Source organism: Chiloscyllium plagiosum, unplaced genomic scaffold (assembly GCF_037043375.1).
Source record: "Chiloscyllium plagiosum isolate Xiang-an unplaced genomic scaffold, Cpla_swu_hap1 HiC_scaffold_8, whole genome shotgun sequence".
Lineage (NCBI taxonomy): Eukaryota > Metazoa > Chordata > Chondrichthyes > Orectolobiformes > Hemiscylliidae > Chiloscyllium > Chiloscyllium plagiosum.
In genome coordinates this window covers 71,881,082-71,894,602 of record NW_028270146.1, presented here as the reverse complement: position 1 = coordinate 71,894,602, position 13,521 = coordinate 71,881,082, and the positions used below count along the sequence as shown (strand labels likewise).

Genomic DNA, 13,521 nt, shown 5'->3' with positions numbered 1-13,521 from the left:
TCCAACATCCCAGTTTCTCAATCTCTGCTGCATCTGTTCTGATGATCCTGTCATCCACAGAGGTACCTCTGACCAATTCTACATTTTCTCCAACCGAGCAATTTCTCCTACCAAGTTGACAGAGACTTCAGCTGTGTGCAATGACGCTGATCATCCATTTGCTTGTCATTTCAATAAACTATTTTGATCCAATAATAACGTGTCCGTTGTGGGCCTGTTACAGTATTCCAATGAATTCAACAGCATCTGGAAGAATAGCACATCATTTTCTGTTTATGCACTTCCAACTTTCAACACTGAACATTGACTTCCACAACTTCAGAGCAATAACAATAATCTCCATTTGGATTGCCCCCTCATTGTTTTGGGTTTGGACTCAACAGAGTTGACCTATTTTCTCCTCTTCAGACCTACCATTCACACTGATTTTACATCTTTCCTTTGTCACCATTGACAGTACCTTTGTCTTTTGCTCCTGGCACCCTCACCCTTTTCTACTCATTCATCCTCCCCCTTTCTCTACTGCATAAATTTCATCAGTTTTCAGCCCGCTTCAGTTCCAAAGAGGAGTCTGGATTTGTTGCGTTAACTCTGGTAAGAAAGTGAGTGGTGCACAAATTGAGAACAGAAAAAGAAATTAGGAAATTTCTGTGTTCTTTTGTTGCAATTCTCTCAACGACTGATTTTAAAAAAAATTAAACTTGCTGTTTTGCATTATCATCTTTCTTGATATTTCATAATTGGTTCGCTTTTCAAAATACTTGGAAAGAATATTCTGCAGTTGAAACATACAAAGAATAAATAACTAACTTGGTATTGGGGGAATGTGGAATCAGAATTGTTAACTCTGAAGAAGCCCTTCCAGCTTATCATGCTTTTGGCACTGCAACTGGGAAATGCACCCAGTGATGCTCCCCTGAATTCACCCACATTCCTGAATATTCTACCTTTTCAGATAACTTTCAATTAAATGCTTCAATTATGCATGAATGATGTGGATGAAGGAACTGAGGGCATTGTAACTAAGTTTGATAATGACGAGAAAGTGAGGACTGCAGATGCTGGAGAGTCAGACTTGATAAACCATGGTGCTGGAAAAAACCTCCACAGTTAAGGCAGCATCCAAGGCGCAAGAGAGTTGACGTTTCGGGAATAACACTTCTTCAAGACCCTTGAGCCTTGAAGAAGGGTTATACCTGAAACGCCTACTCTCTTGCTCCTCAGATGCTATCTGACCTGCTGTATTTTTACCAGCACCAAGTTTTAGCAGGTTGGTTGATGACGCAAAGATAGGCTGAAGGAAAGGCAGGGTTGAGGAAGTGGACAGGCTGCAGAGAGATTTGGACAGGCTAGGACAGTAGGCAGAAAAATGGCAGATGGGATATAACGTGGAAGTTGAGTTATACACTTTGGTAAGAAGAATAGAGGCGTGGACTATTTTATAAATGGGGAAAGGCTTTCGAAATCTGTAACACAAAGGGATTTGGGAGTCCTAGTTCAGGATTCTCTTAAGGTTAACATGCAGGTTCAATTGGCAGTTAGGGAGGCAAATGTAATGTTAGCATTTGTTTCAGGAGGGCTCGAATATAAAAGCAGAAATGTAGTGTTGAGGCTGTATAAGGTCCTGGTCAGATCACACTTGGAATGTTGTGAGCCGTTTTGGACTCCCTTTCTAAGTAAGGATATGCTGGCCTTCAAGGGATTCCACAATAACTTTAGAAGAATGATTCTTGGGATGAAGGTCATGTCATACAAGGAGCAGTTGAGAACTCTGGGTCTGTATTCAGTGGAGTTTAGAAGGATGATGGGTTTCTGATCAAATCTTACAGAAATACTGAGAAGCCAGATAAAGTGGATATAGAGATGTTTCCAACAGTAGGAGAGACTAGAACCTCAGGGTACAGCTTCAGAGTAAAGGGATGAACTTTCCAAACTGAGATGGAGGAATTCTCTTAGCTGGAGTGTGGTGAATTTGTGGACCTCATTGCACCAGGAGGCTGTGGAGGCTAAATCACTGAGTGTATTTAAGGTAGGTTCTTGACTAATAAGGGGATCAAGGGTTACGGTGAGAATACAGGAGAACAGGTTGAGAAACATAATAGCCTAATTAAATGGTTGAGCAGACTCGATGGGCTGAATGGCCTGATTCTGAACCTATATCTTGCGGTCTTGTGATTGCATGTGCTTCTCTGAAAATGGATTCCAGATCTTGACCACTAAGTGAACAAGTTTCTCTTCGTGTTTCCATTTTTTGTTTTGTCAATTATGTTAAATCTGTTTCCTCTCATATCCGATCCTTCCACCATTGGGAACATATTTTGTAACTGCAGTTTCCGGATCTTTCATGATTGTGAATATCTTCATCAATTCTCCTTTCAATTTTACTTTCTCCAAAGAAAACAGCCACACTCTCCCATTTATTTATGTGACATGTTCATTGACCCTGAAATTTTGCATTGATTTAATTTGGTATGCTGCCTTTGATGCCTTCTTATCTTTGTTAAAATATGTCCAGGGTGTGCACAACACTCTAGTTGAGGCTGAACTGATGTATTATACTTATTGACCATAACCTCCATGATCTTGTAATCTATGCCTGTATTAATAAAATATAGGATTTTAAAAATTATTATTACTAGTGTTATAAGACAGGGATAGCAAGCCAGACCAAATCTGTTCCATTAACTTTGGATTCATAAACACATGAAATGAAAACATTCAGTGATCCTTGAAATTGCTCAAATGTTCCTAACCAGACTTTATAAATAACTGATCTTAGTTTATGACTTAAAAGTTAACAATTTATTATTGTTATTCATGTAACTTTAGCAGAACATGGATGAACTACAAGGCAATCTGATTAATATTATGATCTAAACCCAATCTTCTTTCGTTACGAAACCCACTAGCACCAACAGAAAGACAGATTGACGCAGTTAAGGGATAATATTTTTAAAAAATAAAAGAATCCTAAGTTGTCAGTTCGATAACCATTTCACTGATGAGCACCAAGCCTTCATGAAATCTGATGGACTGTATTACAGCTATGTAGGATTGTATTTTGCTTGAATTGCGAAGTTACTGGTCACCACAAATAATTTCAGCAGACCTCCTGAGACTTTTCCTTATTTCTAATGGCCTGGAGTTCTTGTCTCTGAACTTTCAACAAGTCAATAACTCAAGAATAACTAGAGAGAGCAAAAACTGAAACAATCCTATAGCTTCCAAAGCAACACTGTCTCCTTCCCAAAATATTCACTCAAAAGCTGGTTCACCCTTTGGTTTCTGTCTTACAACATTTTCTGGGGCTCACTGGCAGGTACTGTTCCTCCCACTGATGAACCAATTCAGCATTCAACCAGCTGCCAGTCGCTGAGCATAACAGTTTCTCTGCTGGTTTGCCTAAAGTCGTCTTAGAGTATTAATTAATTTGCTTTATCTTCCCAGGCCAATTCCTGACAGTAATCGTTAGTATTTTGTTCTCTTCTCTTAAACAAGCTGCTGTTCAATTCTCAACTGCAATCCAGAGTGCCAAACCAAAAATGAGCAAAATAAAAGAAAAATAATGATGGCCTCAACATTAATGTTTTGTGGCAGTACCACTGTGCTAAATGGCTCCACATTAATAAATATCCTCATTGTCAGTGATTCCTCAGAAAACAGTGCAGTTATTGAAATGTTCAAGGCAGAGTTAGGTGCTGATAGATAGGACAGACAAACAAATGGAGTTGTGACCCCAGCACAATTAGCCATCTTGTTAAATGGCAGAGCAGTCTCAGAGGGCTGAATGACTAATCTTGCTCAAAAGTTCTGTTCCAAAATTAACAGGAATGGATGATACACCTCTGCCTTCTGCTGATGTCCCTTGTATTATGGATGGCAGACTTCAGCTAGTACAGTGCTGTCAGCAGTATCAAGAAAAACTCAAAGCATTGGATAATGCAAAGGCGAAAAGCTCCTGACAACATTCCAACAATAGTAATAAAGATGTATACTTCACAATTAGATGTGCCCTAACCAAGCTATTCCAGTACATGTGCAACACTGGAATATACCTGGCAGTGTGGAAAATTGCCCAGGAATGTCCTGTCAAGAAAAAAAAGACCAAGCCATTCCAAACAATGCAGCCCACTTGATTGGCATCCCCTCCTCCACCTTCACAATTCACTCCATCCTCTACCAACACACAGTGATGGCATGTGTGTACGATCTACACCTAGGTCCAGTTGCTCTCAGTGCTCCCTGAGGTCTAGTAAGACTTCTGACAACTTTACTTTATTATCTACATTGAATTTCATCTGCTCATTCTCTGCCCATTTCACCAACTGACCTGTCCTTTCAATCCTTACAGTTCACAATGCTTCCAAATTTTGTTTCTTCAAAAAGTTTTGTAAGGATACATTGTATGCCAACATCTAGATTTGACACCTGTACTATTAAAAATCATCATGATATCTGTATTTAGCTTTTATACACAATCTTGCTAGAACTGCTTGGGAGGATTAAAACTAGTAAGGTGGGGGGGGGGGGTGGGATCCAGGGAGATAGTGAGGAAAGAGATCGATGTGAGACGGGTACAACTGACAACAGAAATGAGTCAAACAGTCAGGGCAGGCAGGGACAAGGTAGGACTAATAAATTAAACTGTATTTATTTCAATGCAAGGGGCCTAACAGGGAAGGCCGATGAACTCAGGGCATGTTTAGGAACTTGGGACTGGGATATCATAGCATATCACAGAAATATGGCTCAGGGATGGGCAGGACTGGCTGCTTAATGTTCCAGGATACAAATGCTACAGCAAGGATAGAAAGGAAGGCAAGAGAGGAGGGGGAGTGGCATTTTTGATTAGGGATAGCATTACAGCTGTGCTGAGGGAGGATGTTTACGGAAATATATCCAGGGACTGAGGTATATTGGGTGGAACTGAGAAATAAGAAAGGGATGATCACCTTATTGGGATTGTATTTTAGACCCCCCCCAATAGTCAGAGGGAAATTGAGAAACAAATTTGTAAGGAGATCTCAGCTATCTGTAAGAATAATAGGATAGTTATGGTAAGGGATTTTAAATTTCCAAACATAGACTGGGATTGCCATAGTGTTAAAGGTTTAGATGAGGAGGAATTTGTTAAGTGTGTACAAGCCAATTTTCTGATTCAGTATGTGGATGTACCTACTAGAGAAGGTGCAAACCTTGACCTACTCTTGGGAAATAAAGCAGGGCAGGTGACTGAGGTGTCAGTGGGGGAGCACTTTGGGGCCAGCAGCCATAATTCTATTTGTTTTAAAATAATGATGGAAAAGGATAGACCAGATCTAAAAGTTGAAGTTCTAAAGGCCAATTTTGTACCGTCATTATGCTTTTTCTTCTATTTCCACTGAATATGTAAATTCTTTTAGTACTTGAAGAATGACTTGTTCGACCAACAAAGACACCTTACAAAGCAAGGAACTGCAGGGCGAGCTGGTTATGTGTTCATTTCACCTATACTGCCAAATGTTTATCTCCTAAGGTTTGATCTTGGAACTATGAAAGTTTTTGCCAAAATAAATTGATAATAAAGGAGAAAAAAGTAAAACTTTTTTTTTCTCTTGCAGGACTGACAGACAGGACAGAAAAGCTGAATGCTCTCAAGGAATTGTTGAAGAAGTTTCCTGCAGTAAACTATGAAGTTTTCAAATACATTATTACCCATTTAAACAGGTAGGTCAAAAGCTTATCTGGTCACTGAAAAATTAGATCAAAGAGGCAAAGTTCCTTTAATATGTAGAATACAAACCAAAGACGCTCGACTCAGGTGAAGATGACAAGTAAGCATTGCTGGTAGTGTTTGAAGGAAGAGATTTCAGTCTGCAGGAATTTGTCCTCATAAGGATGCAATGAATATGCAATTTTTCAGATTGGGCTGAAACTTGTGAATTTGGTTGCCTTATCTTTTGGAGTACATGACTGGATTTTGCTGTCAACAATGAAATGATGTTTGCATAACTTAACTCAATCAGCTCTAATTGTTTTAACTGAAGTAATACTTGAGTAAAATAGAGTTGTGAAAGAAGAGAAATCTATTGATATCAGCAGATAACGCCGAGTCCGAATCTCTCTCAACAAGATGACACAATGGATGCCACACTACAAAATGACATCTTCAAAATGCAAGTTTCTTTTCAGACATAAGATTATCAGAGCTTTCCCATCAATCAATTGTTGCAAAAATGTTTGAGCACTTAACTCCCCAAAGGAATTCTCCAAAGCCCCATGTTATTTTAAATTCTCACATAGCCCAAATTTTCACCGCAAGAACCTTTTCGAAACCTTAAACCTAATTAATTATAAAACAGACTGCTTAGAATACCCCTTTAATTTGAATGAATATGATGTTTATACAGCAGAAATTGGATAATCCCTGCAAAGTACTTAACACCGTTGTAATAAACATGTTGCCTTCATGCTCATTGTAATGAGTTACATGGAAGAAGCATTAGATTCTTCCAAATATACAACAGTAGGTTCACAGACCATTTAAGACAATTTTCCTCTTTTTTTATTCTTGGCACCACTGGCAAGGCAGGTTTTATAACCAATGTCTAGATGCCCTTGGGAAGGTAATAATGAGCCACTTTGATAAACCACTGCAGTCCCTTAGAAGGTGGCGCTTTACTCCTTTTCGCTAGGCAGTTACCAGATATTGCCCCAGTGGTAAAGTACACGTTTCCAAGTCGGCAAGGTCAATTTGTGGTGGTGATTTCATGCGTCCCCTGTCCTTGTCTAGGTGGTAGCAGTCACTATATTGAAAGAAGCTGCTAAACTAGCTTTGGCAAGTTGCTGCAATGCATTATGTAGATGCGACACTGAAGGTGCTTTACTAGTGGGAGAAGCAGTTGGAGATGGTTGATAGTGTTCTAGTCAATGATAAGCTCAATGTCATCAAAGTTGCCATCATATTTTGAACTTTTTAATTCATTCATGGAATGTGGGTATCGATGGTTCAGCCAGCATTTATAATCCATCCCTAATTGAGGGCAGTTAAGAGTCAACATATTATGTGTCTGCAGTCACTCATTGGCCAGACTCGGTAGGAAATGCTTATTTTCTTCCATAAAGGACACTAATGAATCTGGTTGGGATTTGAATGCTTGTCCCCAGAGCCTTGTCTGGTGATCTTGGTTACTAGGAGAAAGTGAGGTCTGCAGATGCTGGAGATCAAAGTTGAAACTTTATTGCTGGAACAGCACAGCAGGTCAGGCAGCATCCAGGGAACAGGAGATTCGACGTTTCGGGCACAGGCCCTTCTTCAGGAATCCTGAAGAAGGGCCTGTGCCCGAAACGTCGAATCTCCTGTTCCCTGGATGCTGCCTGATCTTGGTTACTAGGTCCAGTGACACCACTATGCCTCCCCTAAATTGTTGTTGCAATGGTATTCGTCCATCACATTCCTGACTTGTACCTTATAGGAAAAAAAAACATGGATAAGTTTGGAGGTGAGACATTTGATGTAGAATATCCAACCTCTGACCTGTTACTGTGTCAGTATTTATATTAAGTTCCTGGCCAGTGTTAGTGAGGGATTTGATGATGAAAGTATTAGGAATGTCACAGGAAGGTGGGAGTTGGACTGTCTTGTTGGAGAGGCCATTGTTTGGAAGTTTCGAGCTTGTCATTTATCATGATTGAAAGTTGTATGGATTTTGCTAAATATTCCATTACATTTTTCAGTCTCTGAGGAGTTCTGAATGAAAATAACACCGCATAATCATGAGTAAGCAGTCCTACTTCAGATAGAGGAAAGTTTATTGAAAGGCCAGTTGAAGATTTTTGGTCCTATTACATTACTGTAGTGATGTCTTGGGGCTTGCCTTTTAAGGGCTGGTCTCTGTCAGCATTGAGATATTGCTTAGTTGATTGCTTAATTGTTCACCGCCATTCAATCTTTGGTCGGAAAAGCAGTATCCAAGATTTAGAACAGCGAATAACAGCCCTGTTTATCCCTGGCAGTTGATGACCCTCAGATCTCTTTGTGCACAGTTTATACCCAATAAGACAAAATGTTATTTCTTTCTTAGAGACTAGGCATGGATAAGAGTGTAAATACTCATGAATTATTTGTGGACAATTCCATTTCTTAGAAAAAGCAGCTTAAAATAGTGAACTGGGGCATTTCAGGTATGCAAAATAAAAAGGGACGAATGTAAGAAGTTGAATGCACCAACTTCCCAGCAATAAATGTGACTGCAATGAAGTAGATTAAATCATGTATTCATGTATTTTTGGAAAAAGGGAATGAGTATCGACAGGTCAGTAGTTTGTTTCCTCCAGGCATTTGAATTGTATGTTACCTTTCCATTTTAAGAGGAGCTGGTCTTTAACCCTGAGTATGAATGGAAGGTACTGAGTTTGACAGTTGTCTTTTACAAGTTATGTTGTGCAATCCAAAAACAAAATTTGGAGAAAGCTTTTGGTAGTCTTGCTGATGTGTTTTGCATTGTCTAATGCTGATTTTATTGTATTCATAATTTTATCAGCACGTCTTGCTTGATAATGCAATGTTTTTGTGATTCATTATACAGTTATATTTCAGTTTAGGTTTTTCATAAAAGCATAGATGGTTCCAGTACAGAATGAGACTATTTGCTTATCTATGGCAGCCTTTCTAAAAACTGATATACATCCCCTACTTTTTTACCATAGTTGTACAATTTCTTTTTGTTTTTGGCTTTGTATACAGTTCCCTTTTGGACCCCACAATTGCATTTTCTCCACACATTCTCAGGTAATGCATTCCAAATCTTAAACATTATCTTCAAAAAAAAAGTTCTTCATGTGAACTTTTGTTCTGCTATTCACGTAAAGTGGGGTCATGGTGCTTGATCCTCCTAACATTGAAACTAGTTTCTCGATTAAATCCACATGTCTCCTCTTAATTTTTTTTTAAGATGACTGAACCTCCCTGATTCCTGAAATCATTCATGTAATTATTTTTTTCTCTGTAACCAGACATCCTTCCTAAAGTGAGAATTCTTACAATACTCCATTTGAGGCTGAGCAAGTATTTTATGAAGGATCATTATAATTTACTTGCTTTCGTACTTGTCACTAATATGGGGTCCTGTATACCTTATTAACTGCATTTTCGATCTGGTCTACCAGTGTCAATGATTTGTACACTTGTACTTCCAAGTCCCTGATGTTAGCTTCATCTTTAAAATTATCCCCTCAGCCGCCTTAAAACACATCACTTTGCACTTCACTACATTAAATTTCATATAATGGTGTCAACTAACTCCACCAGCTTGTTTGTTGCTCTTGTCATTAACAATCACCCTCAATGTCCATTGTTCCTCCCAGGTTTTTGTCATCTGCAAATTTTGAAGTTGTTCCCTGTATACCCAAACCAAGGTCATTTATAAATTAAGAAAACCTCCTCCAATCTGGAAAAAACTGTTAACCATCATAATTTCATTCCGTGGGTTTCAGTTTTGCTCGCACTTATTATATGGTTATATATGCTGCTATTATATGGCACTTAATCAAATGCTTGTCTAAAATTACTAGAAAAAAATTGAAGGAACAAATAATTGACATTTATATGTCAAGTACAGTATATGTATCCAAATATGTACCAAATAAGCTGTGAGCATTATTTTATCCTTGATTGAGTATACCTCTGACCAGGTTGTTTCTCCCAAAATGTTACGATAAACATTATTAACTGACTGTCTTGAACATATGTGTTAAAAAATTTGAAACTATGCTTTCTGTGTTAATAAATATGAAATCTATAATTAATTATCAACAATATTTAATTCTGTACTGGAAGGTTGTAAACCTTTAATGTTTGCTGTATTTTATTTCAGTATAGTGGTCACTTAAAAACTATTTAGTCATCTCAACGAGAACAGGAGGTCTGAGTCTGAACTTTCATGATTAACAACTTTCATGATTAACATTTGTTTTGCTGATACAGTTGTTTTAAAACTAGACCTGATATTTTTGTTGTGCTTTCTGCAGGGTTAGTCAGCAGAGTAAAACAAATCGTATGATAGCAGATAATCTTGCCATTTGTTTTTGGCCTACCTTCCTGAGACCAGATGGCCTGACCAATGCTGCAGTGAATCAGTCTGCAATTGAGACGTTTATTCAGCAATACCAGTTCCTCTTTTATGATGGAGAAATTGTAGAAACAGTCACCCCTCCTGAGGAGCCTTGCACAGGTCAGTTGGTAGAACCATTGTTACCACTGCCGTCGTTGCCACCACCGCCAGCATCTCAACAGTTTCAAACACAGATGCAGACAGATCAGCTTGATATCATATGAGCAAAATAACAAGAGATATCATTATAGAAGCACTAAACTGGGTGTTTGACAGTCCAATTGCTAAAGTTTGGAAGACCTAAAGTGATTATGCATTTGCAAACTATAGTAGCAACATTGCTTTAAGATCAATCTAGCATTCCTTTCTTCACTTACCAAAGGAGACAGTTGTAAGTGTGGATATTAATGGAATTTCTAAAATGACTGTGTATAAAACAAACTGGCTGCAATAAATACATTCCACTTGCTGCATGAAAGAAAAGCATTCTTGACAGTTTCTGTGGATTTTTTTTGTGTGGTTGTTTTCTTCACAAACCTTTTGACAGTTGTGAATAACAGAGTTTATGTATACACTAAATTGTACAAAATGAAGTCAAATATATTTCTCAGCCAACAATATAATATAAAAATATTCCAACTGGATTTGACCTTTTATTTGTGCTGTTTGGGGAGTCATTGTGTTTGTGTCCTTACATATTTGTGTGGGTGGGTAGATGGACGTGCTGTCATTAGCAGCCTCCCAACATTTGCACTGCTTCTGAAAATGTAGTTTTAAGAAAGAAATACCAGGTGTACTGTAAAAGACTTGATGTCTACTGCACCTTCTGTTTACTGGTAATAGAACTGTGGTGATTCTTTTTGTTATTGGAAGAATCCATTTATTTTAATGATCAACAGCACAATAAGGATCAGTTCAAGAGAAAAAAACTGAGCTTAAAATTACCATCATTTTATCCTGTATGTCTTATTGCATTTGTTTCATTTAAAGGATAAAATGTAGACTTTTATAGTATCCTTAATTGTTGAAAAATAATGCATGTGTTTAATTCATGGTTGGTCTTGTACCTTATCCTAATGCATTTTTAGAAATAATTTTCCTCTTTGGAATGAAAGGGGAAAATATTGGGTGTATAGAAAAGTCATTTTTCATATGAGATTGTAAATCTTTCCATAATCTTCAATTATATGGCTTTCACATGTTGTGTTTGCAAAAAAGATGGTGTATTAAATAGCTACAAGTGCTGCTTGTTTCTGTTAACTCATTTTAATGTGACCCTTACAAGTAACCTGTTATGACTTAAATATTGCTAACATAGCAATAAATATTTTGGGTATTGGGAATTACACACAGTTCATGTATAATTTTGTAAAGCTTGTATTCCTGTTACTTCCTGTGGTATTTTGTACTAAAATTTATTTAGAATATTATTTTAGCTTACATTGTTCAAATTATATGTATGTAACAACCTGTTTTAAAAAGAAAACACTTTTTTCAAATCGGTACCCATTTTGCTGTAAAATGATTCTGCTTTAAGTAGAAGATTTGTTAATTTGAGTAAGTGCTGTAAGTTTTCCTGAAAGTTAATGTAAAATAAATTGGTGAGCTGGATGGAATGTAATCAGTATTTGATGGGGAAACTGGCTGTATGAATAGCATCAATTCTACTTTAGTTCTGGAACAGTCAATTAATGTTTGCAACTATTTGCAGATATTATCAGAATACTATTCTTTTCAGAGAATTGTTAATCATTTGAAACACATTCTGCTGCTAGTATATGTTTTGTGTAGGTTTGGGTGCTAGTTGACTATGAAAACAACTCAATTTGCTCAGTGTTGTTCATTGCCTCAGTGGGACTGACGTGAAAACTCTTAAGATACAGCTACAATGTATTATAGTAAATAAATCATTTGAGAAGCAAATCTTAAGAGTTTGTACTCCACTTTCCTTAATAAAATCTTTTTTCTATGAACTGTGGCACTGCTGAAAATGGCATTTTTTTGCATATTGCACCATTCTTCATAAAACATCTAAATTGCACCAAAGAGCATGTATACTGCAGGTGACATTTAACCTTCTTAACCAAAGATCGAGGGTTTTTTTTTTCCTCGATTGATAGATTTATCCAAGTAATAGTGGAACTATTTGTGGTTGTTATAACTTGCTAGTTTAGAAGAGTTTGAATCCTGTATTGAGTGCCTACACGAGCTACTGACCATTATTGGAACAACCTACAGTACTTCATAGCAGAGACATCTACTATTCACTACCTTAAAAAAAACTAAAACTTAGATTGTTTTAAATGTTCAATTTAGGACTTTAAAGATACAATATCAAATTAACATAACGAACTGTACCTTTATATCCTGAGTAGGATTGGCAAGTTTGGTCCCTATAAGGTAAGTTAATTCTGAAATCCGTGCCATTGTTTCTTCTAGAATTGACAATTCTAAGGCACTTCTGGCCCCCCTCATTCTACCATTTACAAACCTGTGGTCACCAAAAACTTGATCCAATGAAGGACAGAGGCAGAAAATCATTAGTTGTTGCTCCTATATCTCTCTCCCTCTCGTGGTCTCTCTCTCTCCTCCCACCCCAACCCCACCTGCAAGTTAAGCAATGCCTTGATTTTAAAGTTCTTGTGCATGTTTTCAAATCCCTCCAATGTCTCAACCATCTATATCTCTCAACTCCTGCAGTATCACGATACTCCAGAAAAGTAAATGAAGTGCTGCAAGTCTAAGATAAAATAGAAAATGTCAGACATAGCCAAATATTTCAGGTTTCTGGCCTTTCATCTGAATTGAGGAAAGAGATCCAACAGATTTTAGATAAAGGTGTGTTGAGTCAGTGTGGTGGGCCTGAAGGAAAGAGGAAAGGCGACTTCTTTGTTAGACTGAAGGCGGCTGCAGAAGCACCCCTCTGTTCCCCTAAATATTGAGTCTCCGACCACTATAGTCCTAACCACCGTTTCCTCCCCACTCTGTGCAGCTGAGAATCCCACAGTGCTTGTGGTGGAAAAGTACTATGGAAACAGGAGGGGCTTTTGAGATGATTGAAGAGTGGGCCATAGTATCCTGTCAGAATGTCAAAATAATGTGACAGAATCCTATGAGATATCTGCACTTCTCCAGCAGCACACCAATTTGAATAGTTCCATTATTGATTGGTAAACAGAGTTCTGAAATGCCCTTCCCAAATCTCTGTCCCTCACTTTCTAGTTTAAGTTGTTCCTTCAAATTTATCTCTTTGACCATGCTTTTGGTCATATCCTAAAACTGTATTCTTATTTAGTGGATTTTGTTTTGATAACTCTCCAGTGAACTTCCTTGGCATCTTATGCTATGTAAGACATCTTGTATGTTAATACTGGTTAAATGGACAGCAGTGGTATGTTAGAGATTAATTAATCAGCTCACTGCCTGTACA

The 13,521-nt window shown here is 37.7% G+C and overlaps 1 protein-coding gene across 2 annotated transcripts in view; it reads left to right on the top strand.

The window, feature by feature from the left end:
* Window positions 1-12,069, top strand: part of arhgap5 (Rho GTPase activating protein 5) — a 74,966-nt gene extending 62,897 nt beyond the window's left edge. For both annotated transcript variants that reach the window (XM_043697896.2, XM_043697897.2), the window contains 2 exons: window positions 5,601-5,706; window positions 10,009-12,069. In XM_043697896.2, the coding sequence (XP_043553831.2) occupies window positions 5,601-5,706; window positions 10,009-10,315 (413 nt within the window). In that variant the 3' untranslated portion in view covers window positions 10,316-12,069. The remainder of the gene's footprint in view (window positions 1-5,600; window positions 5,707-10,008) is intronic.
* The last annotated feature ends 1,452 nt before the right edge of the window (window positions 12,070-13,521 follow it).